Source organism: Stenella coeruleoalba, assembly GCF_951394435.1.
Source record: "Stenella coeruleoalba genome assembly, chromosome: 19".
In the NCBI taxonomy this organism is placed as follows: domain Eukaryota; kingdom Metazoa; phylum Chordata; class Mammalia; order Artiodactyla; family Delphinidae; genus Stenella; species Stenella coeruleoalba.
Genome location: NC_137165.1, coordinates 40,484,870 through 40,512,541, shown reverse-complemented (window position 1 = coordinate 40,512,541; position 27,672 = coordinate 40,484,870). Strand labels below are relative to the sequence as shown.

Sequence of the window (27,672 nt, the reverse complement as noted above, 5' to 3'; positions counted from 1 at the left end):
ATGATCGCTGTCAGAAGCCTCATTGATGCTGACAGATTCCACTGCTTCTATCTGGTGAAGGAGAGGAGACGTTTCTTTGGATACCAATACGATAAGAGAGACCTCACCCTGTAGGACATCCTGGAGATGGACAAGGGTGAAGGGCTGTTTGATAAGCTGGTTCCTGGGCTCCAAGGTCCGTATGAGGTGGGTGAGAGACTTTGTCTACGCCTACGCTACCCCACTGTCAACACCCCATTGCTATCAATGAGGTCAGCCAGTCAAAAGAGGAACCGTGGTATTTGTATGTACACGTCCATACACCTCAATTAAAGAAATGTACAGGAGAGCTGCATGGGGAGAAGGGAATAGGGGAAATGGAAATTTATTTTTATTGGAAACTCTTCTTTAATAGTCGTCTTTCCTATTTTTTTCCTTTGTAAATAATTCGCTTTTAAATTAGCTGTGGTCTTCTCATGTGTTTATAATGTTTATCATTTAAATGGATAATTAAATGGAGGCAGTTAGCTTAGTGGTTAGGAAAGGACTCAGGCTTTAGAACTGGGGGCATCTGCCTTCGAAACCTGGCTCTGCCACACTTACCAGCTGGGTGACCTCTGGACAAGTGGTTTCATCTAAGTGTGTTTCCTCATCTATCAACTCAAGAAGACTGTTGCAAGAATCAAAAGAGATAAATTACATAAATCATTTACCACAGTGCATGCAAGAAGGAGCATTCAATAAAAGTTCGCCTCAATCATTCTACTGGTGGCAGTTATTATTGTTATCCCTTCCTGTTCCTGGACATCATGGCTGAATGGGAAGTTGCTGGTGAGCGGAGCTGCCTTAAGGGCTCAAAGGCCTTAGTAGAGAAGTCTGTTCCATCCCCCTGCTTCCAAGCTCAGCGACTCCTGGGGTTTCTTGGGTTTCAGAAGCCCCAGGATAGGTGTTGATGAACCCTCACTTGGAGACGTATTGCAGCATGTCACGCCTCATGGTGAGGAGTTTTACAGCTCCGACATCTCTGCCAAAGCCCATTTGGGTCTCACCAAGAGATGGAAAAGAATTCTAACCACACCACTGTATAGTTTTAGAGCACCTGCCACGTGCCTGGTACTGCTGTTATGTGACCAAGAGCAGTGCACAGAATGCTCTGAGGTGGTGGGCTTTTCCACAAGTGGGGTTTAAGTAAGCAAGGGGACTTTAGGAAATTTTCAGATTAGTATTTTTCAAAGACTGAGTCAATTCTCTCAAACGAGAATTGCCAAGAGTCAAATTTACTAAAAGCTAATTCTCAAAAAAAAAAAAAAAAAAGACAAGTTCACTGGAAACAGAAGAAAACTTTAAAGCAGGACTAGAATGTTTTGCAATGATCATCTTACTCCCCAGGGGGCAGGGGCAAGTTTAATTATGGAAAAAAAAATTTGACTAAGTCAGTTAACTTGCTTTAAGGGAAAGTCTATCTGTTTGCATAAAAAAATTCAGAGGGAGAGATGAAACCAAACTAAAAAAGTCCTTAAGAATGAGGTGAACTGGTCATTTAAATTGATTTTCAGCAACTTGGCCTGCTCCCTTTTCAAACAGATTATTATTTTTTTAACTAGATGGTGTACATCGTTTTTTTTTTTTTAATTAACTAAAGTCCATACTTTATTCAGATTTCCTTGGTTTTTATCTAGTGTCCCATTTCTGTTCCAGGATCCCATCCAGGACATCATGTTACATGTAGTTGTCACGTCTCCTTTGGCTCCTCTTTGACTTGCCTTGTTTTTGATGGCCTTGACATTTTTTTTTTTTTGTGGTACGCAGGGCTCTCACTGTTGTGGCCTCTCCCGTTGCGGGGCACAGGCTCTGGACGCGCAGGCTCAGCGGCCATGGCTCACGGGCCCAGCCGCTCCGCGGCATGTGGGATCCTCCCGGACCGGGGCACGAACCCGTGTCCCCTGCATCGGCAGGCGGACTCTCAACCACTGCGCCACCAGGGAAGCCGCCTTGACAGTTTTGAGCAGTAGTGGTCAGGCATATTGTAGGACACCCCTCTGATTGGAATTTGTCTGATTTTTTTCTTATGGATAGACCTAGGTAATGGGTTTGGGGGAGGAAGACTGCAGAGGTAAAGTGCTGTCCCCATCACATCATATCAAGGTTATGTACTATCAACATGACTTATCACTGTTGATGTTGACCTTGGTCAGCTGGCTGAGGTACTGCCTGTCAGGTTTCTCCACTGTCAAGTTACTCTTTCCCCCTGCCCCTCCTCCACAATGTTTTATTGATTGGTTGATTGATGGCTGCACCGTGTGGCTTGCAGGATCTTAGTTCCCTGACCCAAGGATTGAACCCATGCCCCCTGCAGTGGAAGCCCAGAGTCCTAACAACTGGACCGCCAGGGAATTCCCCCATACTGTATTCTTTGTGTGCATAAGGTTTGATTTTTCTTTCTCTCTGATAAAGTACCCACGAACTTTTACGTTACTCAGGAAACAATTGGGCCCTGAGACATTAGCGTCCCACACACAGGACTGATTTCAGGCACTATTTCTAGGTCTGTCATATTTCCACCAGTTTCAAAATGCATTTCTTCTCTGTAAATCTGGCCCTGCCCCCCAAATCCAGCAGTAGAAGTTCTCCCTGCTCTGTAGGCTCAGAACTGGGAGGTCTGAGAGAAGGGCACTCAGCCTGGCAGCATCTCCACATATGCTCCACTAACTCCAGGGCAGCAACTGACTTGGAGTCCACGCCCTTATGCAAGGCCTTATGCAAGGCTGGTCAGAGTCCACTTGGGTGGGCAACTTTCCAGACTTGCCTCACTTTACACATGCACAGTGCACACAAACACAGAGACTGAACTCTGCTTAACTTTTATTTCCCAAAGGTCAGGGCCTCCTAATTCTTTCACTTTACTTTTCCTTGTCTCATTTCAGCCTCTCAAATAGTTATATAGGACTAGCTCACATTTACTGAACATTTAGTATGTGTGCCAGGCACTTTGTTAAGTGCTTAACTGCATTAGTTTATTAATTTCCTCAAGCACGGGAAGTAGGTACTATTAATATTTCTCCTATAGAGACTTCCCTGGTGGTGCAGTGGTTAAGACAACGAGCTTCCATTGCAGGGGTCATGGGTTCGATCCCTGGTCGGGGAACTAAGGTCCCACATGCCGCAGGCCGTAGCCAAAAAAAAAAAAAAATTCTCCTTCTATAGATGAGGAAACAGATTCAGAGGTGATGTGACTTATCCAAGGTCATTTGGTAAGAAGGTGGCAGAGTGGGCTCCAGGCATGATGACTTCTGGTGAGAACAGCATTGGCTGGAGAGCCACAACTGGAAGAATTCCTCAGAAGGGAAGGGGATCGTGGAGGGGAGCCCAGGACGGGGTGCACCAGGGAGGATTTTCTAGAGAGAGATCTTTTTTTTCTTTTTTTTTTAACATCTTTATTGGGGTATAATTGCTTTACAATGGTGTGTTTGTTTCTAGAGAGAGATCTTTTGGGGTCAGCCTCAATGTGACGTTTACCTTTCTCTTTCCAGGTCAAAAGGTTAAGTCCCAAGTTATGGACAGCGTAGACTCAAAGGGAAGTTTGACAGTGAAATTACCCAAAGAAAAAACACTTGACGTGGGAATAACATTCTCCAGGTCCCCAGAGCAGGGCATCGAGTTATCAAAGACCTGGATACTCCAGAAATTCCTGGATTCCCTTAAGAACAAGTGAGGCTGGTTGCGGGCAGCAAGGGGGAGGGAGGGAGAGAGGGAGAAGCCCATTTTGGGCACCAAGGGCATCTGAGGTGGGGGGCCCCTGGCTGGTGCAGCCTCCCACTTCCTACTCCCAGCTCTCCCCATCCCACTCCTTCGCTCAAGCATGCCCTCCTCTTCTCCACCCTCAGGAAGCCTTCTCATTCTTCCAGGATCAGCCTCCAGGAGCCCTTCTTCTGAGGTCCTCAATTCACTCATTTCCCTGCTGTCCTCCGGGGTGATTGATTACTTGGGCTTGGACCAAAACTGGCTGGTTTCAAGAGGCCACACTCTCCTCTGTTTTCCTATACTGTGCTGCTCAAATCTGTGTTTTGTGCCTGTTTCACTCTGCCTTGCGGCAAGCCAGTGGTTTCCATGTTCCCTCCCCTCACTGCACTCAGAACAACTTGTGACCAGGGACTGACTTTACTAACCTCTCTGTTAGTAACCTCTGTTAGTAACCTCTCTGTTACTAATCCCCAGCACATGGTAAGTACTTGGTAAGAGAGCTGAAGTGAAGCCCAATGAAATCAAAGCACCCCCGTCGAACATTTCCTGCACAGGAAGTACCACCGGCCCACCCCACCAGGGTGGCACCAATCAAGTGCCACAGAAGTTCTGATAGCTGAGGGCATGGTCCTTCCAAGGGACTTAGAGGGATATCACCAGCCTTCCTCCTCGACAGTCATGTTGTGGTCGGTATTGGTGTCTTCTTCCCTAGCTGCAATTGTTGGAAAGTGTGGATAGGTCGGGGGAAGGGGCCCCACCACTCTGCTGGGCTAGCCCTCCCTGAGCACGGTGGATGCCTTTTGTTTTTCCTTTTTAATTAAAAACTGAAAGCCTTGCAGTGAAATTGTACTGGTCCTTTGATCTATCCCTACCCACCATGGTATTGCTGGGGAGGGGGCTTCTGCAGTTTTTCTGAGGGAACTCCATTTTTCTAGCATGCCTGTTGTTTCTAGAGTGAAGCTATGTGGAATGTGTAAGTAGAGTTGTGTGTTGGGGGGGTAGGTAGAGGAAGATCTGCTCAGGCAAGGATGTAGGACTTTCTTGGGGGTCTTTTGGTTGCAAATACCAGAAGTTCCATCAGGTAGGGAGGGAGGGAGGTTTATACATGTATTTATATCTGGCTGCCTGGGGTCTCAGTTGTGGCATGCATGCGGGATCTAATTCCCTGACTAGGGATTGAACCCGGGCCCCCTGCATTGGGAGCATGGAGTCTTAACTGCTGGACCACCAGGGAAGTCCCCCATCAGGCTGTTTTAAGTCACCAAATGAATTTCTTTATGGAATCAGAGATGCCTTATGGACCCCCAAGGGTGGACAATTCAACCAGGCCCCAGAGACCAGTGCAGGGAGCTGGAGCCCCTTCTCAGAGAACGGGGTATTGTGGACTGGGCAGATACCTATCTCAGTGCCATGGGAAGGGCACAAGCTTTGGACTCATACAGACTGGGGTTTGTATCCCAGTTATACACTTATTAGCTGTGTGAACTTGGACCATTCACAACCTGTCTCTAAGCCTCAATTTCGTCATATGAAAAATGGATGCAATCCTGCCTACATCATAGCGGGGCGGTGAGGGTTAAATGAAATGACGCGTGAAGTATCTCACAGCGCTGGTACACTGTAATCTTCCAGAAATGCTAGCGGTTCCCTTCCCATTTGCACCCCGTTCCCGCCCACAGTGGGTAAAGTGAACTGGGACAGGGGTGCTGTGGTCTTCCGGCCTCAGAGGCACTTAATCTCAAATAGAAACGAGCTGCTGGAGAGGGACAAATGTCCCTGGGAGGTGGGGCCCCTCTCATTCCCCCTTTACTCCCTCCAGAAAGCTGAAGAGGAAACTGACCCCTATGTTCCAATCAATCCAGGCAATGAGAGAAGACCTTTATCTAGTGACGGAAACTCTGAAGACAACAAAGACTGTAATCCTGAAAAGTGAAAAGCAATATATTTTTTGGGACCCGATGAAATGTTTTGGCCTCCGATATGAACACAAGATTAGGATCCTGGGAGGTGGGAACTGTGGGAGAGCCAGCTCGGCTCACCCACTGCAGGTCGGGGGCTGCCAGCCCAGCCGCCGCACTCTTCAGCTCTTCCTTTAGACCTCTCTGAGCAGTCTTGCCTGCTCCTTGGCCTTCTTACGACTTTTCTTCTTGCCCCAAGAAAGTCTGTGTGGCATCACTCAGCCTCTCCCCTGTTACTCTCTAGTGGTGCTCTGTCTTCATTTGCTTCATAGCGCTTCCCACGGTTCATAGTTACACGGGTGTTTTTTGCTTGTTCATTGTCTTCCTCCCTTTCCAGGAGGCAGGAGGACAGGAGCCACGATGCCTGGAACAAAACGGGCATGTTTTGTCCTCTATAATTTTTTTTTTTTTTTTTGGCCACGCCACGCGGCTTGCAGGATCTTAGTTCTCTGACCAGGGATCGAACCCGGGCCCCTGGCAGTGAAAGCGCCAGGTCCTAACCACTGGATGGCCAGGGAATTCCCCATAAATATTTGTTGAATGAAGTGGAAACAACATGAGTTTTGGGGTCAGATGCCCGTTCAAATTTCAGCTCTACTGCTGTGAAACGGGCTCATCTGCTGACCCTCTCAGAGCCTCGGTTCTCTTATCTGTAAAATGAGGATAAAAATTACCTCCCAGAAAAAAAAAAAAAAAAAAAAAAAAAAAAAAAATTACCTCCCAGGATTGTTTGGGAGATCAGGCAAGATAACTATGTCAAGCACTTAGGGATCAATCAACCTGAGCTCCTTTTTCCTAGCACCAAACGGAAGTGAGCATCACCCCTCAGAAGGTCCTGGGCTATCGAGTAAAGCAGCTAGTCTTCCCCAACGCAGAAAGTATGGGTAAGCAAGGCCTGGTGGGGCGGGGTGGATGGGGGAGCCTGAACACATGAGTAGGGTGGGGGTTGATTCAGCTGGGATCTGTGTCAGCCTGGAGGGGCCCTGCTGAGCTGGAAGGTGGGGGGAAGTTCCAGGGAATGAGAAGAAGGGTGATGAAGGGTCCTTGCTCAGACACCACTGACCCAGGGTTTGCCCCAGCATGACACTAATTCTTCCCTTAACTCCCATCTCTCTCCCACTATTTTTTTTTCTGTTGGAGGGCAGGGTGGGAAGGTTGGGGAGAAAGAGGACCTTACAGAGAGAGAACTGAGCTTTCTTTTTTAAAATCAATTTTTTATTTTTTAATTTAATTTTTAAAATTATTTTTGGCTGCATTGGGTCTTCATTGCTGCACGCGGGCCCTCTCTAGTTGCTGAGAGCGGGGGCTGCTCTTTGTTGCGGTGCGTGAGCTTCTTATTACAGAGCACAGGCTCTAGGCATGGGGGCCCCAGTAGTTGTGGCTCGTGGCTCTAGAGCGCAGGCTTAGTAGTTGTGGTGCACGGGGCTTAGTTGCTCTGCGGCAGGTGGGATCCTCCCAGACCAGTGTTACGAACCCGTGTGCCTTGCATTGGCAGGTGGATTCTTAACCACTGTGCCACAAGGGAAGTCCCAGAACGGAGCTTTTTGATAACTGGTCTTTCTCTCTTTCTCTTTTTACAAACTGGTTTAGGTATTAGGTTTTCTCGGGCAGAAAAGAAAAATCCTTTCCAGAAGGTGAGTGAGCTTATGGGCCTCCTGTTCATCATTCCAGAATGGGCAAGGATACTATTTTTAAAAAGAGGATAACAAATGGCCTGGGATTATAGAGTTCTTAGTGCTAAGAATGTAATAGGATGCACCCAGGTGGGAACTGTGGTAAGGGCAGGAGAAAACTCTGCCTGTTGGAGAAGTAGGTTGGATTGCATGTTGACCTAGGGTTTCCAGGCTCCGCCAACTTTGGCTTGCTCTGTGCAGGTCAGTGTGCTGGATCCTGGGCTCACAGCCCTTACTGAAGGGTTACTGGCCTAGGAAGCACACCTGAATTGTCTGGCCAGTTCTCACACAATAGCACTAGCACTGAAAGGAGCACTGGACTAGGAGTCAGACGGTCTCAGGGCCTAGTCCTGGCTCTGCCACTCACTAGCTCTACAGCCTCCTGAGCCATGGTTATGCTGACGTTAAAATGAACTAGGGGGCTTCCCTGGTGGCGCAGTGGTTGAGAGTCTGCCTGCCAATGCAAGGGACACGGGTTCGTGCCCTGGTCTGGGAAGATCCCACATGCCGCGGAGCGGCTGGGCCCGTGAGCTGTGGCCGCTGAGCCTGCACGTTCGGAGCCTGTGCTCTGCGGTGGGAGAGGCCACAGCAGTGAGAGGCCCGCGTACCGCAAAAAAAAAAGAGAACTAGGATTAGACCAGGAGATCCCTATGATTCTGAATGTGGCTTCCTCTGGAATTTCAGAGTCTTTCCCTGAATCCAATAAGGGTTGTTACTGCCTAAAAGGCCTTGTGAAGGAGTAGAGAGAAGTCTAGATGGAGCAGAAAATTCAAGAAAAATTTCTGGAAGTTGTAGAAGTTGCAGTTTCAGTCCTGGCAAGGTCTTGCTAGCTCAAAAGAGACTACAGTGGCATAACAGAGGAGTCAGGGGGTAGATTCCAGTTCCTGCCCTGATCCAGATTTGCTGAGCGGCCCTCTCTGGGCTTCCATTTCTCCTTCAATCATCCAGGCATAATCCTATGCCTGCCTATCTCTGAGGGTGTAGGAAGGGGTCTGTAAATATAGTGCTTTGTCATTTACACACAATGATGAGGATGCAGGCTCCCTGGCATGGGCAGTGAGGGCTCAGAGTCCAGAATTGAAAACTTCCACCACTGGGACAAGAAGGTCCACAGGTGGGTGGAGGTGACCTGAAAACTCTCTGAGATTATTCTTCCTCTGCAGAGAAAGATGGCGGTTCATCTTGGTTAGGTAAGGATGGAAGCCAGCTGTGTTCAGGGTAGCTGCACTCCTCACTCTTGAGCCCTCTGCCCTCAAGAAGTGCAGCTCAGGTGGGGCAGCTGAGTGTGTGTGAGCGTGTGTGCATATGTGTGTGTGGCAGTGGAGCTCACTGGGAGGAGAAGGGTAGGACAGTGCCCAAAGCAGGTTTCAACTTCAGTCTGGAGAGTGCATCTGTCTCCTCTAAACACAGTGATTCTCATGGGTTGTAGACATCACCTGGGGGGAACTTTAAAAGTAGTGATACCTGAGTCCCACCTCTAGAAATTCTGACTTAAGTGATCTGGGGGTGTGGCCTGGTCTGGGCATCGGGTCTGGGCACTCCCCAGGGGATTCTCATGCACAGTCAAGGCTGAGAACCACTGCTCTAACTTCCTCTAAATCCTCAGTACTCCTGCTGGGGCCCAAAGCTTGCACTTTGAATGGAAAGGACGACATAAGCTTTGATTTCCTGCAGATGGAGAAGAATTGGGGGTTGGTATAAGACTGAGGGTGAGTTGGGGAGGTGGAAGTGGGGTCAGCGGGAGGCAATGCTGGTGGGCGTCTGGGAAGAAGGATGCTTTAACAGGAAAAGACTAGAAGAAGGGAATATACAGAGAGGTGGTCTCCAGAAGAAAGATAGATAAAGAATGGGGTCTCGGGGGCCTTGGTAATGGAGATTGCTAGGCTAGGTGGGTGGGGTTCTTAATTTCTGCCTCTACTGGGAAGTCCTTGAGTTTGGAGGATTTCCCAAGCGTGAAGAAGAGGATGCAGGACATGGTGCGAGTCCTCCAGAATCTGACTGAGGAGCGAAAAGAGGTGCTAAGCTGCTTCACCAAGTGCCTCAGCAAGGATGAAGAGCTGCAGGATCTAGAGCGAAGAATAAGAGGCCCAAGGAAGAACTGGGGCAGAGAGAGGGAGGAGCCAGTGGGGAGACAACCTGCTATAATGGGACTGGGCTTATCTCCCCCATCTCCTGGTCCTAGGTGTCTGAGGTCCGGCGCTCCGGGGAGCTACAGATGGAAGGCCCAGCAGGTTCTGTCATGCAGCCTTTTTAACGCTGCTGGAATCTTTTTTTTTTTTTTTGAAACAATGAATTTTATTTTTTTTATACAGCGGTTTCTTATTGGTTATCTACTTTATACATATTAGTGTATACATGTCAATCCCGATCTCCCAATTCATCCCCCCCCCCCCGCTTTCCCCTCTTGGTGTCCATATGTTTGTTCTCTACATCTGTGTCTCGATTTCTGCCTTGCAAACACGTTCATCTGTACCATTTTTCTAGATTCGACATTTATGCGTTAATATACGATATTTGTTTTTCTCTTTCTGACTTACTTCACTCTGTATGACAGTCTCTAGGTCCATCCACGTCTCTACAAATGACCCAATTTCGTTCCTTTTTATGGCTGGGTAATATTCCATTGTATATACGCTGCTGGGATCTTGATAGAGGAGCACACAGGAGCCATTTCGGATTTCTTGGATGACTTGATGGGTGAGGAGGGGTTTGGATGTAAGCTGGTGTGGAGGAAATGCTGAGCAGAGGGGCCTGTGGGGAATCAAATCTTGGGAGGAAGGGGGTATACACTGCCTTTTACATTTTGTGAGGCATAGAACTTCACACTTCAGACACTAGCCATCTTTCCCAGGCCAGGGATTGAGGGACAGCCTCCTCTTCCCCTACGACCTCCTGCAGACTAAGAGGAAAGCAGGAGCCCTTTGGAAGACCCTCCATCTAGCATTCCTTGGGGCTCTCTGGAACTTCTGATGCTTGTCCCAGCTCTCACCAGACAGTGAAGCCCCGTTCCACTATGTGCCTCGCCTCTCTACCAGCCACCCTCCTTTTTGCCCCCTGAGCTGTCTGAGGAGGGGCAGCTTGTTGCTGAGGCCCTAGTTAAGGGGACCCTGCCCCTTTTGAAGGACAAGGTAAGACAGCTTGGGCTGAGGGCCCAGGTCCTAGTGGAAGTGAATGCCTGTGCTCTCAAGGATCCAGAAGTCCCAGTGACCAGTCCCTTCCTACTTCATAGTCCTCTGCCAGCTGTCTATGCAGCTGGTTTGTGGCAATTCCCCGGATATATAGTTTCCAGGACAATTTAGGATGGGCTTTTTAGGCTCTGTTGCTTGCCTATGGGCAAGAAAGGGGGTTGGAGAACTGTTAGTCCCAGGAGGGCAGCTGGCCCCATCGTGACGGATCAGCAGCGCCTGTCACTATGTTGAGAGTTTGAGGGTCTCCAGGCAAGAGTGCCGTGGTGGATTGCTACGTCTGCTATGGGCTCAGGATGAAGGAGTGCGGCCAAATATTTGCCATTTCTGGCATATTTCCTTGTTTCTAGATTTTACAGTCTGGTGGGTTTCCTTCCAGGTGGAGCCTATCCTGGAGCAGAACCAGGGTGAGCAGCCCCGTGACGTGGGCTGTGACCCTGAGGCACGGACTCTCTGTGCCCTCTACGTTGTTGTCTCCATCCTGCTGCAGCTGGGTGAGAATTCTACCTCTGTGTCTTCCTAATACCGTGTCAGCTCTTTTTTAAAAATAACTTTATTTATTTATTATTTATTTTTGGCTACGTTGGGTCTTCGTTGCTGTGCGCGGGCTTTCTTTAGTTGGGGCGAGCGGGGGCTACTCTTAGTTGCGGTGCGTGAGCTTCTCACTGCGGTGGCTTCTCTTGTTGCGAAGCACGGGCTCTAGACGTGCAGGCTTCAGTAGTTGTGGCACATGGGCTCAGTAGTTGTGGCTCGCGGGCTCTAGGGCGCAGGCTCAGTAGTTGTGGCACACGGGCTTAGTTGCTCTGCGGCATGTGGGATCTTTCCAGACCAGGGCTCGAACCCCTGTCCCTTGCATTGGCAGGCGGATTCTTAACCACTGCGCCACCAGGGAAGTCCCTCCTGTCAGCTCTTTAACATTCTCCCCACAAGCCTCTGGGTGCTCCCCTCCCCAGTCCATTCTCACCATCCCTATTCCCAATCACCAGAATGATGTCTTTAAAACAAGCCGCTATTTTTTGATACATCCCATTCACCATGATAATGTCCAAAAATCAGCCTGGATTGTATGATTAAAAGTGGCAGATTGATCATATTAATTTCCTCTCCCTCTTGAAATCTTACTGAATGACAATAAAGCGATGGAAAAGATAGAAACCCACAAGAATAAAGAGAATTAGGCAGCAGATAAGGGATTTCAACACATCTTTGGAAGCAAGGAAGCAATTATAGGACTGCAAGCTAGGAGGCATGGGACTGAGGGATGCGTAGGAGTGTAGGAGGAGACTGCTGGTTTTCATCATAAGCCTTTTAGTTCTATGTAACATTTTTCAAGACAATGTAATTAAAAGCAAAAGAAATATATATTTGTTGTAAAGCATTTCAGATATTTCTCAAAGTCAAAGGTAAAGGTACCCCGTGATCTCCCTTCTCCCTTTAATATAACCACTATAAACATTTTGGGGTATGTGAACATTTTTTCTATGGAGCAGTTTTAAAAATGGTAACTTAAACATTAAACTAGGAATGCTATAGCATACATTTGTTTTGTATCTATCTTTTGAACTAGTCACTTTTACATTTAAATTTGTAAAAATATTATATGCAACAGGAACTCTCATAAGTGCTGTCAGAGGGTAGCTTGGTCCACCACTTTGGAAAACTGTTTACCAGTATCTACTAAAGCTAAACATACACCTATGACTCAGCAACTCCACTTCCTTGGCATATACCCAAGAGAAATGAATGCACGTGTTCACCATAAGATTGCATGTACAGAAACGTTAAAATAAGAGCCCCAAGCTGAAAACTATTCAAATGTCCAATAATATTAGTATGGATACATATATTGAGGTACACTTATGCAATAAAAGGGAACAAATTACTGCTACACATAACAACATGGATGGTTCTCACAGACAGAATGCTGAGCCAGTGAAGCCAACACAAAAACACATGGGTCTTCCGAGAAGTAGGTGCCAAAATGGAATCAGATATGCAAGGGACTTAATAGGGGGAAAGCCCATGAAGAATAAAGGGAGGGAGCAGGAATCGGCATGGCAAACCTTCAAATCACAATGAAGGTCTAAAACTTGGGAATGGAGAGGAGGAGGGAAGGACTCAGTAGGAAGGGTCTCGGGTGGCAGCACAGTCTGAGGGTCTCAGCCAAGCCTACCCGAGCAAAGGTGGTCTGCCGGAGGGCTCCCCATCAGGCAGAAGGGCCAGGCTCCAGTACCTCATACTCAGCTTTTGGCTGGATGTAGCCCCGGGGAGCTGGGGCTCAGAAGACAGATCTACAGCGGGGTAGGCTAGAGGTTCTCAGTCAACTCTGCTTCCCACAGCAGGTTCTCCTAAAGAAAATCCGGGTGGTACCCTCCATGGCCACCACAATACTGTATGATTCCATTAAATGAGGCCCAAGAACAGGCAGAACCAAGCAATAGGGGTAGAAAGTCACAATAGTGGTTATCTTAGTGGGGACAGTAGTGACTGGGAAGGGGCATGAGGGAATCTTCTGGCTGGAAATATATCAAGATTCACTGAGCTAACATTTAAGATCAGTATATGTTACTGTAAGTGTATTATATTCAATACATCAATAAAAGTCTTAAAAAAACACACAGTATATAACTCCATGTAAATGAAGTGAAAAACAAGCAAAACTACATGATGGTGGTAGATGTCAGAATAGTGGTTACCTCTGGGGCTTCCCTGGTGGCACAGTAGTTAAGACTCTGTGCTCCCAATGCTGGGGGCCCGGGTTTGATCCCTGGTCAGGGAACTAGATCCCACATGCATGCTGCAGCCAAGAGTTCACATGCCACAAATAAGGAGTCCACATGCCGTAACTAAGGAGCCCTCGAGCCACAACTAAGGAGCCTGCCTGCCACAACTAAGACCCAGTGCAGCCAAAAAAAAAAGAAAAAAAATAGTGGTTATCTCAGTGGGTGCAGTATTGCCTGGCAAGGGGCATGAGGGAATTTTCTGGGGCACTGGACATATTTTATATCTTGATCTGGATAGTGGTTACATGGATGTGTAACCATGTTTACATGTGTAAACATTTATTAAGCTAAACACTTAAGATCTGCACACTTTACTGTGAGTTTTTATCTCAATAAAAACTTTAAAAACATAATATGTGCACATGAGGACATATTTGAACAGTACAGAAGAATATAAACAAATTAAGTAAAAGTTTCCTTTCAAACCCCTGAACCCTATAACCTAGTCCCACTTCCTTGAGACACCCATATTAACAGTTCTAGTTTTTATTACAACTAAACATGATATTCTTATATTTATTCTTGATTTATTAATTTTATTTATTTTTTAAAGGTTTTTTCTTCTTTTTTTGGTTGCATTGGGTCTTTATTTTTATTTTTTTATTTTTTTTTTATTTTTTGCGGTACGCGGGCCTCTCACTGTTGTGGCCCCTCCTGCCGCGGAGCACAGGCTCTGGACGCGCAGGCCCAGCGGCCATGGCTCACAGGCCCAGCCGCTCCGCGGCATGTGGGATCTTCCCGGACCAGGGCACGAACCCGTGTCCCCTGCATTGGCAGGCGGACTCTCAACCACTGCGCCACCAGGGAAGCCCTTTAATTTTTAAAAATTTGTTTTTTGACGTAAGGTAGATAGCTAGTGGGAAGCAGCCGCACAGCACAGGGAGATCAACTCGGTGCTTTGTGACCGCCTGGAGGGGTGGGATAGGGAGGGTGAGAGGGAGGGAGACGCAAAAGGGAAGAGATATAGGAACATATGCATATATATAACTGATTCATTTTGTTGTAAAGCAGAAACTAACACACCATTGTAAAGCAATTACACTCCAATAAAGATGTAAAACAAAAATTTTGTTTTTTGGCTGTGTTGGGTCTTTGTTGCTGCACGTGGGCTTTCTCTAGTTGCAGCGAGTGGGGGCTACTCTTCATTGTGGTGTGCAGGCTTCTCCTTGCCATGGCTTCTCTTGTTGCGGAGCACAGGCTCTAGGTGTGTGGGCTTCAGTAGTTGTGGCACGCAGGCTCAGTAGTTGTGGCTTGCGGGCTTAGTTGCTCCATGGCATGTGGGATCTTCCTGGACCAGGGATCAAACCTGTGTCCCCTGCATTAGCAGGCGGATTCTTAACCACTGCACCATCAGGAAATTCCCTGCATCAGGTCTTAGTTGCGGCATGCAGGATCTTCCTTGAGGCATGTGGGATCTTTCGTTGTGTCGTGCGGGCTTCTCTCTAGTTGTGGTGTGCAGGTTTTCTCTATCTAGTTGTGGTGTGTGGGCTCCAGGGCACGTGGGCTCTGTAGTTGTGGCACACGGGCTTAGTTGCCCCACGGCATGTGGGATCTTAGTTCCCCGAGCAGGGATGGAACCTGAGTCCCCTGCACTGGAAGGTGGATCTTTACCACTGGACCACGAGGGAAGTCCCTTGATTTATTAATTTTATTTTATTTATTGTTTTTTTTAAGATTTTTTTTTTTTTGATGTGGACTTTTTTTTTTTTTTTTGTGGTACGCGGGCCTCTCACTGTTGCGGCCTCTCCTGTTGCGGAGCACAGGCTCCGGACGTGCAGGCTCAGCGGCCATGGCTCACGGGCCCAGCTGCTCCGCGGCATGTGGGATCTTCCCGGACCGGGGCACGAACCCGCGTCCCCTGCATCGACAGGCAGACTCTCAACCACTGCGCCACCAGGGGAGCCCGGTCAACTGATTTTTGACAAAGGAGCAAAGGCAATTCAATGGAGGAAGGATAGTCTTTTCAACAAATGGTGCTGGAGCCATCCATATGCAAAGAACATGAAACTATATAATTTCTAGAATACAACAGGAGCAAACCTCGATGACCTTGGGCTTGGTAATGAGTTTTTAGGTATGACACCAAAAGCATGATCCATGGGAAAAAAATTGGTAAATTGAATTTTACTAAAATTATAAACTTCTGCTTAGTGAAAGACACTGTGAGAAGAATGAGGAGACAAGCCACAAAATGGGGGAAAATATTTGCAAAACACATATCCGATAAAGAACTTGTATCTAAAATATACAAAGAACTCTTAGAACTCAACAATAAGAATGACTAATCCAATAAAAAAAAATGGAGCAAGATCTGAACAGTAGATATACACATGACAAATAACATATGAAAAGATGCTCAGACCAGATGTCATTAGGGGATTTAAAACTAAAATGACAATGAAATATCACTATATACCTGTTAGAACGGCCAAAATCAAAAACACTGAAAATACCAAAAGCTGGTGAGGATGAGGAACAACAAGAAACACATCCATTGCTGGTGGAAATATAAAATGGGAGACCAACTGGGGACACGGTTTGGCAATTTCTTACAAAACTAAACATAATTTTACTATACAATCCAGCAGACATGCTCCTTCGTATTTACGCAATTGATTTGAAAACTTAGGCCCATACAAAAACCTGTACACAAATATTTATAGCAACTTTATTCATAATCACCAAAAACTGGAAGCAACCAAGATGTCCTTTACACACCCATATGATGGAATATTAGTCAGCAATAAAAAAGATCTATTAAGTCACAAAAAGACATGGAGGAACCTTAAATGAATATTGGTAAGTGAAAGAAGCCAGTCTGGAAAGTCTACATACTGTACAATTCCAAGTTTATGACACTTTGGAAAAGGCAAAACTATAGAGGCAGTAAAAAGATTACTGGTTGTCAATGGCTCTGGGGTAAGGGAGAGAGATGAATAGGTGAAGCATAGGGCATTTTAAGGGTGGTGAAACTATTCTGTATGAAACTTTAAGGGTGGACACATGTCATTATGCAGTTGTCAAAACCCATAGAACTGCAGAACACAAAGAATGAACCTTAATATAAACTATGAACTATAGTTGATAATAATGTATCAACATTGGTTCATTAATTGTAACAAATGCATCACACTAATGCAAGATGTTAATAATAGGGGAAACTGGGGAGGGATGAGGGTGTGGGCTGGAGTGGGTATATGGAATTCTGTATAATATCTGCTCAATTATTCTGTAAACCTAAAACTATACTAATATATTCTATTATTCTAAAAACAAACTGAAAGCAAAGACACCAAAAGAAATAACTTTTTTGGTTCTAATTATAAAGGTAATATATATGCCTTTATATAAGAGTGATATCAAACAAAATAATACATGGGAAGTACAACGTTTTTATTATATTATACTTTGCTACTTTTCTTTACCTTAATATAGTCTTAGGAACATAGAAACAGATTGTAAACAACAAAACATATTTCAATAAAACTCATCCACTCATACTTACACTTTCCTTTGCACACTGGAGATATTAAATGCCTTCTTAGAAATGCCATGTCAACTATCTTTTTAGGGTTTCTAAAAGGTATGTTTTCCAATGTTTTGGTCGTACTGATCTTACTTACTGGAACTATCTATGACACTCTGGGATGTGAACAAATCATCTTATGTTCGCCACCTCCACAAGCAAGTAACAATGCTTTCACCTCTAGTCTTCACGTTGCAGTTTTTGTTTGAAGTTTTATGGGCAAGATATAGCTCCGTAGATTTGGATAGAAACGCAGGTCTGACATGTAACATCAACATCAGGACTAAAAGTCTCAGGACCACAAACCACTGCAGAGGAAAACACAATGGAGTAGATTATTATAATTTCAGTTAGAGGTATCTTATACCAATAATACAAATTGCCATTAATGTCACACCATTGACATTCTATATCTATGTTATACTATGAGTAATGTTCAGCCAGTTAAGGTGTGGAAGATTATTATGAGGTTTTTTTCTTGGCTGCACTGAGTATGTTGCAGGATCTTAGTTCCCTAACCAGGGATTGAACCCGGGATTTCACGGAAGTGAAAGTGCAGAGTCCTAACCACAGGACCGCCAGGGAACTCCCCATTTATAAGTTTTAAACATTGTTATCTGATCATCTTAAAGACAGAAAAGAGTTAGAATCTTATCTTTTTCCTTTAGCATCAGCATTTTACAGTATCTTCTGCATTGCTTCATTTATGAGTTCCTATTTCTTGTTTTCTAGTTCCTATTTACAATTTCTAGGCAGGACCATTTTGTTTTCTTTCATAGTATAGTAGCTTAAGTCAAAGGGCTTCCTTGGTGGTGCAGTGGTTAAGAATCCACCTGCCAATACAGGGGACACGGGTTCGAGCCCTGGTCTGGGAAGATCCCACATGCTGCGGAGCAACTAAGTCCGTGCGCCACAACTACTGAGCCCGCGCTCTAGAGCCCGCGAGCCACAACTACTGAGCCTGTGCACCACAACTACTGAAGCCCACGCCTAGAGCCCGTGCTCCACAACAAGAGAAGCCACTGCAATGAGAAGTCCGCGCACCGCAACAAAGAGTAGCCCCCACTCACCACAACTAGAGAAAGCCTGCACGCAGCAACGAAGACCCAACGCAGCCAAAAAAAAAAAAAAAAACTACAGAAATATTTTGTAATACAAAAGATTACATTAGCAGAATTCATATACATGAAGATAATTATATTTAGAAATTTGGGCTTTGAATTTTTACTTCCCTTTAACTAAACATATTTTTTTGGTAAAGAGAACCACTATAAATATTCAACTGAATTATGCTAAGTGAATTCTGACTATATAACCTAAATAATTAGATATTTATATTTTATAATTACCACAACAGGTAGCACAATTGCTGTGGAGACCTTCATTTTTTCCAAAGCCTGGACGACAGCTATCTATGCGTACTATCTGAAAACTGTGGTCCACAAAATGCATAGCTGGTAGAGTTTTATTAAAATCATGGTTGAAAATATATGCTTGGCTCCGGAAAAATTCTTCTATTCGATTTCTTGCCTAAGATTTAAAAACACCAGAGAGAAGTACAATTACTAAACTATGAACCAAATTTCTCCTCCTGTATCAGAGGCAATGAAACGTAATACAAACATGCCATTGCTTTACACAACAGATGAATTCCCGAAAAGTTGCATGTTAATACTAAAATTAGTTTAGCCTTGACCTTATCAATTATGGTCAATTTTTATGCACAACATTTAAGAAAAACTAAATTGAGGTTAAAAAGCACTTGTTTTGAATTATTTGCATCATGTCTATTCCATATGTAGATAACCGGGAGTTCATTATTTCTAATTCCAAAAAGCCAAGCAAGGGGCTTCCCTGGTGGCGCAGTGCTTAAGAATCCACCTGCCAATGCAGGGGACACGGGTTCGAGCTCTGGTCTGGGAAGATCCCACATGCCGCGGAGCAACTAAGCCCGTGTGCCACGTCTACTGAGCCTGTGCTCTAGAGCCCGCGTGCCCCAACTACTGAAGCCCACGCACCTAGAGCCTGTGCTCCGCAGCAAGAGAAGCCACCGCAATGATAAGCCCGCACACTGCAACAAAGAGTAGCCCCCGCTCATTGCAACTAAAGAAAGACCACGCGCAGCAATTAGGACCCAACACAACCAAAAATAAATAAATAAATAAATAAATAAAATTAAAAAAAAAAAAAGCCAAGCAAAATGGAAACCAAAACTTTTCTCTAATCAGCATTACAGACTAATGGTGTAAATTTTGTTTTATTTTTTGAGCATGGGGCTTAAATAATAACTAATAATAGCCCATAAACCATGCAAAATATTAAGGGTATGCGCTCAGGGATATAGAGGAGGAGAGTGAAGGGAGTTTTTAGACTATGTCCTTAGCCTCTAAGGAGGCAGAGGAGAGAGCAACTATTTTGATCGGTACAGATACAATTTTGGAAGAACCACTGTTTTAACCTAGGTTGACATGATTGTAAGGTTGTTCTTCAAGCTGCTGCTTAGTTACATTTGGAGAACAAAGAACAGTGATCCATCCTTCTGTCATAGGAAAAATACGTAATATTAACCTGGGGAGCTATATAACATTCCAGATGTACTCTTCCACAACAAAACATTTTTAAATAGCCAAGATCGCAACAATCTCAGTTTATAAAACTGAAACCAAAAATCAATAATACTTCATATTTCAGTTTTTAAATAGCTTTGTATACTATTCAAATACTTTCCCCTTACACTGAAATTCTCACCTGGAGGATATTATGGTTAGTGTTATCTTGACAGTCAACAGACTCATTGCATTTACCTTTCCACCCTGGTGCAAAAGGATTAACTGGAGGGGGAAAAATAACATTTTCACAGAAAGATTCCAAAAAGTTCCAAACATTCCAATAAAGCTCCAAATGCTGAATTCAGTATGCATGTGTGCATGTGTTTAATCTATGTAATTCTAGTAATAAAGTAAAGGTGCACAATTTGAATGATTTATACATTATGATTTCACTCCATCTGGGGGCTAATGGAGGTAACTACAAGGCTTTAAAATGAATAGTAATAATTCTGGGTTGGTTTGGTTTGGTTTCTCCCTTTTGTTAAGTTCTCAAAAATACAATTTAAAATTCTATAAGAAGTTATAAGTTAAATATTAGCTGCATAGTTAAAGCCCATATTTATAAAATGATATTAAGTTCTAAAAGACAGGCAACAATATATCATAGTTGAAGGCAAATAATGTGTTAATTTTTAAAACCACAACCAGGTTAAGACCAACAACATACTTTAGTGCTTAACGAACATTTAAGGCCTACTATTTATAAGCTTTCTATAATAATATGGCAATTAATTTTGTAATTAAGATTAAACACATAAAATTAAAGAAATATTAAAACTTTTTTTTACCTTGAAAGGCTATAAATAGCTCAGGAATGAGGCCATGTTTTGGGACTTTAACAAAATGGCATTTATATGATGGTTCTACGATATGGCATGACAAATCAGCGATTAAATTATGCAAGATTTTCTTCAGCAGTCTAAAAAGCAGATCATTATACTTTCCTACACAAGATTTTGTGGTAAAACGTACAGCCATCTGATATGAATAGTCAGGTTCCCGGTAGGCTTTAAAAAAGATGAGAATAAAACAATTGTGCCTAGCATTAATTTCCAAATAACATGTAATAGTTAATCCCATCAATCTTGCAAACCAGCACAGAAACTTAATTTATCTAATAAAATGGGTTTTTTTTGGGTATTTTATTTTTTCTAATAAAATGTTTTAACAGTTTGTCCTCACAAAAACATATAAAACGAATAACTTTAATGAAAAAGGTTATTTTCATCTGATATATTACCCACTCAGTACAAGAGATTGTATGGTTTCTGTGGGCTGGCTATATATGTAAGTTAAAAGTATCAAGAAAAAAATAAGATTTTGATGGTGAGGGTCTTAATTTACAGAAGTGTTGCTGTCAGCACAGTCCAGTGAAAAGGATCATTAATTTGCCTTTATGGAATTAAACATCAGTTTTTAAATTACCTGGCAAAGTTGTGATAATGCAGATTGTGCCTGCATACCTAGAGTGGGAAGTGGGAGGCTGAAAAAGGATTATTTAGGACACACTATTTTGATGTCAGTTTAAGAGTTTGCCTAGTCAAATACACCCAAAATACTCTATAAGTCATAATGATTATATATAAGACTCATTTTCACTAAATGAAGAAACCATATACTTAATTCTGATCCATATTAAATGTTTAAGTTAAAATGTGCCTATATTCTTACCAAAGATCATAAAGTCATATCTCTGCTTTACTACCTTTTCTTCTTGGGTTTCTGCTTTGACAGTCTTATAAGAAAGAGTGCATGTGTAAAGTCCAGACAAAGGCTCCAGAAAGTCTTTCACCATCAGCTTTCCTGTTTTGGTTATATTTATTTTATTATTTCCTAAACAGAAAGAGTAAATTGCTTGGTATTTAACATGTAACAGTTCAAACCTTATTTAGTAAACTTGGGGTTACAAATAAATACAAAAATTTAAAAATTAATGGACTATTTTAACTTCAAGAATTCAACAAAATCGTAACTCTGTCATATTACTCAATGGAAAACCACATGAGATAAGTACACTTTTGAAATATATTTTGGTTTTCTTTAATTCATTTCTTGGTATCTAATTTCAATTGATTTATGCCAGTAATTCTGTGAGATCACACTGCCTTATAGTTCTATGCAATTTCTTCACATAAGACAGAAATTAACAATGCTCATATTATAAGACACCCTCCTAACATCGTGAAAAATTACATTATTAGTTACCTCATCTCCTATCACAGGTGCTGCAAGGATAAATTTTAGGTTTTATAAGAACTTCTGAACTAATACAGCTTTGGGAAGTAAGGTACAAAAATTACTGCTTCAGTTTTTGCCTAAGGAGAAAATAAGGCACAGACCAAGATATAATATGATTGTCTAAATATGGAGTAAGTGAATCTGTAGTTAAAATTAAATTTCAATTTGTTCATTCCAATAAATGACAGTGCTTTTCTTAAAAAATGTTCGCATCATTAAGAAAAGAAGATATTAAAATCGAATAACTTACCTGTTAATGGCTTTTCATTAGGCCCAACCCATAAGTAGGTGGGGTCCACTGTTTCTTTTTCAGCGCGTTTCAAATCCATACAGACAAGGATTGGGCTATTGTGATGTAATTTTACATATAATTTCACTGTGACAAAAATAAAACAATATATAACTACATTAAATAGCAAAATTAAATTAAGAAACACACTTCCTACCATTTTTTCCCAAAGTTACTTTGATTAGTTCTTTTTGGATTTCACTATTTTAAAAATCAGCATATCATTATAACATTTGGAATGCTAAGGTCCGTTCTGCTTCTCATAGATCTTAAAACTCTAGACTGCTACAGAGTCAATATTTTTTTTTCTGTGATATTATAGTGTTGTTTATAAAAATGTACATAATACATTTTATTTTTTTAATATTTATTTATCTATTTATTTATTTATTTTGGCTGTGCCACGTCTTAGTTGCTAAAATGTACATAATACATCTTGATGTACGGATTCAGAACTAACTAGAATAAAAAAAATTTGAAGGGTTAGTGGAATCAAATTAAAGATCAGAAAAGGATCTTTTGGTTGCAAAACTATTTTAAAGATGATCATTGTCATCCGCAAGGCAAACATGATATTTAACTATAAATTTCCTCTGTTAGGAACAATAATTAAATGGGACAGACAAAGAAGATTTTCTGCAATACCTATTCTGTTTCGGATTTGATGGAAGCAGCAACAATGTGCTTGGAACCAATACAGTCCCACAAGATATTAATTTTAAAGCCTACTGAATGCCAGGCTCTGAACATATAAAGAAGACAGTGTCCTACAATTTGGTGGTGGCAGGGAAGGGGAGGGCCGCCAAACACGGAGAGATTCCAAAGCAGACCAATGCTATGAACCGGCCCAAAGTTATCTAAAATTAGCCTTGTGACTAATTTTCCTTGGCGAGTGTGAGAAAGTTTCATCACAGTGACAAATGACATTTGAGCTGAGCCGTAAAGGATATGTAGGAGTTCTAGTTAACAAGGGAAGGGATAAGGGCATTCCAAACAGAGGGACTTCCAGCCCCAGAAATCACTCCTCTGAGGGGGCCTCGCATGTTGCAAAGCAGCGGGGACACCTGGAAGTGAGGTGGCATCAGAGAAAGAGATCTGAATGGAGTCTTAGCTCCTACCGAGCTATGCAGCTTTAGGTAAGGTGATTCAACTGAGGCGTAGTGGCGTCGCTGTAAGGAAGAAACGATGCAACAACCTTCGGGAAGTGCAGAGCACACAGTATACGTTCAATAAATGTTTGTTCCATTTCCCTCCTCGGGAAGAACCTTAGCAGAGCCACGGAACCCCGGCTCTTCGGGCAGACTCTGCGGGTGAAGAGGTCCTTATTACCTGGGTGTCCCGGGTTGCCATAAATGAAGCCTTTCTCAGTGCGCTCGGAATTACGCTGCCATCCAACTGCGGAGGAAAGAAACCACTGACTTTTTACGTAGAAGAGAAGCCAGGGCTCAGAGTGGGGCGGGGCGGGGCGGAGGAGGCAGGACGGAGAAGATGGGAGAGGCCAGGGGACCTGGCGGGAGGATCCCCACCTCTTGTGAGGTACCAGAGCACCGCGGAGAGCAGGACCCACGCTCGCATCACGGCTCAGGGGCTAGCGTCGTGGGAGGGTTAGGCGTCGAGGAGCGGGCTCCTTCCTACCTCAGCCCCAGCGCAACGCCTCCCCATCTCTCCTCCACCGAGAGGAGCAAACCGACGGGGGTCGACTCCCCTAACTGTCCGACGCTACAGCGGGAGCGGACGCGCAGGAGAACGCTCGCGTGAACCGGGGCCTCGCGCGCGTGGGCCGAGCTGGGCGCCTGGGCGGGGCTGGGGGCGGGGCGCGGGCAGAGGGCAGGGCCTTGGGCAGGTGCGCGGGAAGCGAGCGCCCCGCCCCCTCGCGCGCACGCGGCTGCCGTCGTGCGGATGGTTCTGATGCTTCGCGCCTCGAGTCTGGCGCCGTTCCCCCGCGCTGTCGGTGGCTCGGTTTTCTCTGAGCAGTCCCTGAGAGAAGAAAAGAGTAGAAGAAGAAAGAACGTAAGCCTTCGCGTTTCGGTCACTTCCTTAGTCTAGGGGCTGAAGAGATCGACGAGAGGAACATGGTGGTCCCAGTGGGATAGGGCAGGTAGGAATGCGATTACATGAGGACCTGAGGAGGGAGAAGCTTGTGAAAATTTACACTTCACAGGAAGCAGAGAGCCCCACGTGGTAATTTCCTATGCCTTTCTTCTCATGAACTGTCTGAAACTGTGTGCACAATCTTTTTCAAACTCTTAACACCCAATTTTTACCCAACTGTGTTCTACCCATAAAATGAAGAACCGCTAGTGCACCAATAAGGTGTCTCCAGGCCTTCACACTCTAGAGGAACGTTTCATCTTCATCTTCAACTTCGAGTATCACACGGCGTTGAGAGACCCCACTTGCAAATGTGTCCAGGGTTGTGAAGTAAGACTGCTTTAAAGAAAGGGCCCAATTGAAAGGCGAGATCCCCAAATGCTTTTCCTGAGGGGAGGGATGCTAAGTCAAGATGAGCGAGCTCCGAAGGGGACCATGCCAGCGTCTTTGATGGTTCCTTCTTGGCTACTAATTTGATGGCCTGGAATGCCCTGTGTGTTGTCTGTTTCTTAGCAGCGGGACACCCTCAGTTGTGGTTTTGAGTAGGCTGGTGGGTAGAGAGCCCAAGGTTCAGACAGGGTGCAGAATGATTATTTGGGGTGAGATCAAGAGTTTTCAGTTTTATTTCCTTTGAGCCGAGTCAGTAGTTGGGCTATCTCAGATGGTCTGGGAGCAACCTTTGTCAGTGATTTCAGTTTTAGTCACTGTTAATTTTACCTACATAGCATAAGCCATGAAATGTGATTCGGTGAGTCAGATCCACCCATGTCAGTTACCGTGTCTAGATTCATGGTTTAGTCTCAACTGTACCCTTCTTAAAGTGATAATAATGAAGACAAATTTAGGCATTATCTCTGATTCCCTGGAAGTTTATCATTTCAGTTTTAGTCAAAGTACATTATAAATCCACAGTGTTTTATTACCTTCCCAGTTATAAGTAATTGATCCTTGTAAACGCTGTGTGATCAACTTTGAATACTATGAGAAGACACCTAACCAAGTGAGTAGTAGTTATTTGTTCAAAGTATCCATCCACTCTTTTAGAATAGTTTTAGATTTAAGGAAAACTGTGAAGATAGTACAAAGAGTTCTCACGTACACCCACCTATTTCCTTGCTATTAACATCTTACATTAGTTATTGTACATTTCTCACAGTTAATGAACCTATACTGATACCTTACTAAATAAAGTCCATACTTGATTGAGATTTCCTTAGTTTTTACCTAATGGCCTTTTTCTGCTCCAGGATCCCAGTCAGGATCCCACATTACATTTAGTCATCAAGTCTCCTTAGGTTCCTCTTGGCTGTGACAGTTCCTCAGACATTTCTTGGTTTTGATGACCTTGACAGTTAATTACAGTTTTTATGACATTGACCTGACCTTAACTGGTCAGACACTTTGCAGAATGCCTGTCTATTAGACTTCTTCTGCTTTTCTTTTTTCATTATTAGACTGGGGCTACAGGTTTATGGGTGGAAAACTACAGAGGTGAAGTACCATACTCACCACACTGTATCAAGGTACAAACTATCAGCATTGCCTTATATCATTGTGGATGTTACCTTGATCACCTGGCTGAGGTAGTGTTTGTCTGGTTTCTGTAATATAAAGTTACTCTCCTCCCTCTCCCTTTTCATACGGTACTCTTTGGAAGGATGTCACTATGTGAATCCCACTTTTTTTAATCTTTTTTTTTTGGCCACGCCACGTGACTTGCAGGATCTCATTTCCCCGACCAGGGATTGAATCCGGGCCACAGCAGTGAAAGCCCAGAATCCTAACCACTAGGCCACCAGGGAATTCCCAGACGCGAATCCCACACTTAAGGAGTGGGGATTTATGCTCCACCTCCTTGAGGGCAAAATAGCTGCATAAATTATTTTACCTGTTTACTTTTTATCTATCCCGTTAAGTGTCATTCTCTTGAGTCTGAAATACTCAATACTGAACTAATTATTTACCAAGTAGTAACACATTCCATTGCTAAGCATAAAGAACATTGTAATGGAAGCTAAACGTTTTCTAAAACTCTTTAATAACCAAATAACTATTCATCCTTACACCATCCCTGTGAAAATTTACAGTTCCTCTTCTGCTACTTTTGATGTGCTATTTTTGCTTTTAGAAACTAACAAACAACAAATTTCCCCTTTCAATACTAAAATTAGACCTAGTGTTTAGAGTATTTCTCTGAAATTGATATTATCCTGTAGAACTCCAACCCATACAAGTTATAGAGATGCTATCATGGTGCCATGATCTTAAAACAAAGCCAATACAAGTTATTAACTCATTTAAAAATTATATACCTATATCTATATCTATACATATCTCCTATACCAAGGCATATTTAAAATAAACTAAAATTCATAAAATTACAACATGCGTTCTTTAACTGGTAAGTGTGGGTTTATTCTGATATGGCCTGCTGATGCACAAACTCCCAACCTTAAGTCTCCAATGTATTTATATATACCAACAACGTAAGTTTCTAACAAGGGTGAAAGTGGTCTTTCTGAGGATCATTTACATGTTGTCCAGTTCAGCACACTGGGTAACTTTGAGGACTCACCTGAACAATGTCCCTTCGACCTCAGTGTGAAGAAAAATTCTGTTTTTGAAAAAAATTATGTGGTCACTTCCCCTTTCCTCTCCCTATAGTCAAGTGCGTGCTTGACCTCTATAAAGTGGGAAGGATGTTGGGAAAAGATGTTGACTCTGTGTACTAACATCTTTGAGTTAATTTTACTCTTATTGTGTCTCCCCAACCCCAACCCCTTAGCACTGATACATTATATACGTAGTTTTGTAAGCTGTTTCAGATCCTATTTGGAGGAGGGCAAGGTAGCAGAAAATAAACACACATAAATAGAGTGTGTAGTATTTTGTGAGTGGTGGCAAATAAACCAAGCAGTTCCCAGAAGGGAAAACAAAGTGAGAGAATTGCTTCCAAAAATGAAAACGTTGAGCTGATGAAAGTGCCAAAATACTCTGGAACTGTCTCAGAAGTTTCTGAAAACTTGGACCAAGAACTTTTATTATATGAAATGAAAAACTGAAGAAGTAAAACATAATACATCGAATGAAGTGAATTCTCATCGACGGCACTCATGGCTATCATCCCTGAATCTAGACCCAAAGTTCCAGATTTTGCTCAATTTAAGACAAACCTCTTTTAACTTATACTTGAAAGGAATCAATTCAGATCCTCCCTCCCGCCATGTGATGTTACGCTCCCATCCATTATCCTTCCAAAATAGACATTCTGAGACAATTTACAGTCGCACCGTTTCCATCCTATCGGGGTTCTTGGCTTTGACATTCAAAAGGAGGCTGGAGGCGCGGTAGGTACCTCCGGCGCTCCGCGGTGAGCGTCCTTTAAAGCCGCCGCCAGCCAGCGCCGCTGTAACCCCGCGCACCGGCCGGTCGCCGGCTCCTGTCCCTTTCAATCTGCGCCGAAGCGGCGGCCGGATCCCGGGGACTCCCCGCGCTGGGAATCTCCCGCCAGCTGCGCGCTGCGTCCCGGCGACTGCAGGAGCACGTGGAGAGGCCGGGTAGCCAGACCGGCAGCTCCAGCCCAGCCCCGCGGCGAGATGG

At 43.9% G+C, this 27,672-nt stretch overlaps 2 protein-coding genes across 4 annotated transcripts; one reads left to right on the top strand and one right to left on the bottom strand.

Moving 5' to 3' along the window:
• GSDMB (gasdermin B) lies at window positions 1-11,059 on the top strand (the record flags this gene model as incomplete). The annotated part of the gene is given in 9 exon segments (XM_079905219.1): window positions 1-111; window positions 115-190; window positions 3,510-3,687; window positions 5,540-5,636; window positions 9,277-9,429; window positions 9,534-9,592; window positions 9,594-9,609; window positions 10,387-10,479; window positions 10,916-11,059. Coding segments are annotated over 9 exon segments (927 nt in total).
• A 5,630-nt stretch (window positions 11,060-16,689) lies between these two features.
• ZPBP2 (zona pellucida binding protein 2) lies at window positions 16,690-23,724 on the bottom strand. Of its 3 annotated transcripts, none has more exons than XM_079904888.1 (8): window positions 23,617-23,724; window positions 23,311-23,376; window positions 21,943-22,068; window positions 21,126-21,287; window positions 20,243-20,461; window positions 19,594-19,676; window positions 18,195-18,375; window positions 16,690-17,153 (listed from the first exon to the last, which is right to left on the bottom strand). In XM_079904888.1, exons 3-8 carry the CDS (start codon window positions 22,019-22,021, stop codon window positions 17,059-17,061), a joined length of 819 nt encoding a protein of 272 aa, XP_079761014.1. In that variant the 5' UTR covers window positions 22,022-22,068; window positions 23,311-23,376; window positions 23,617-23,724; the 3' UTR covers window positions 16,690-17,058. The 3 variants fall into 3 exon arrangements, with proteins under 3 accessions (XP_079761014.1, XP_079761013.1, XP_079761015.1); XM_079904887.1 differs by having other exon boundaries at window positions 23,508-23,702; XM_079904889.1 differs by lacking the exon at window positions 20,243-20,461 and having other exon boundaries at window positions 23,508-23,702.
• Between the last annotated feature and the right edge of the window lie 3,948 nt (window positions 23,725-27,672).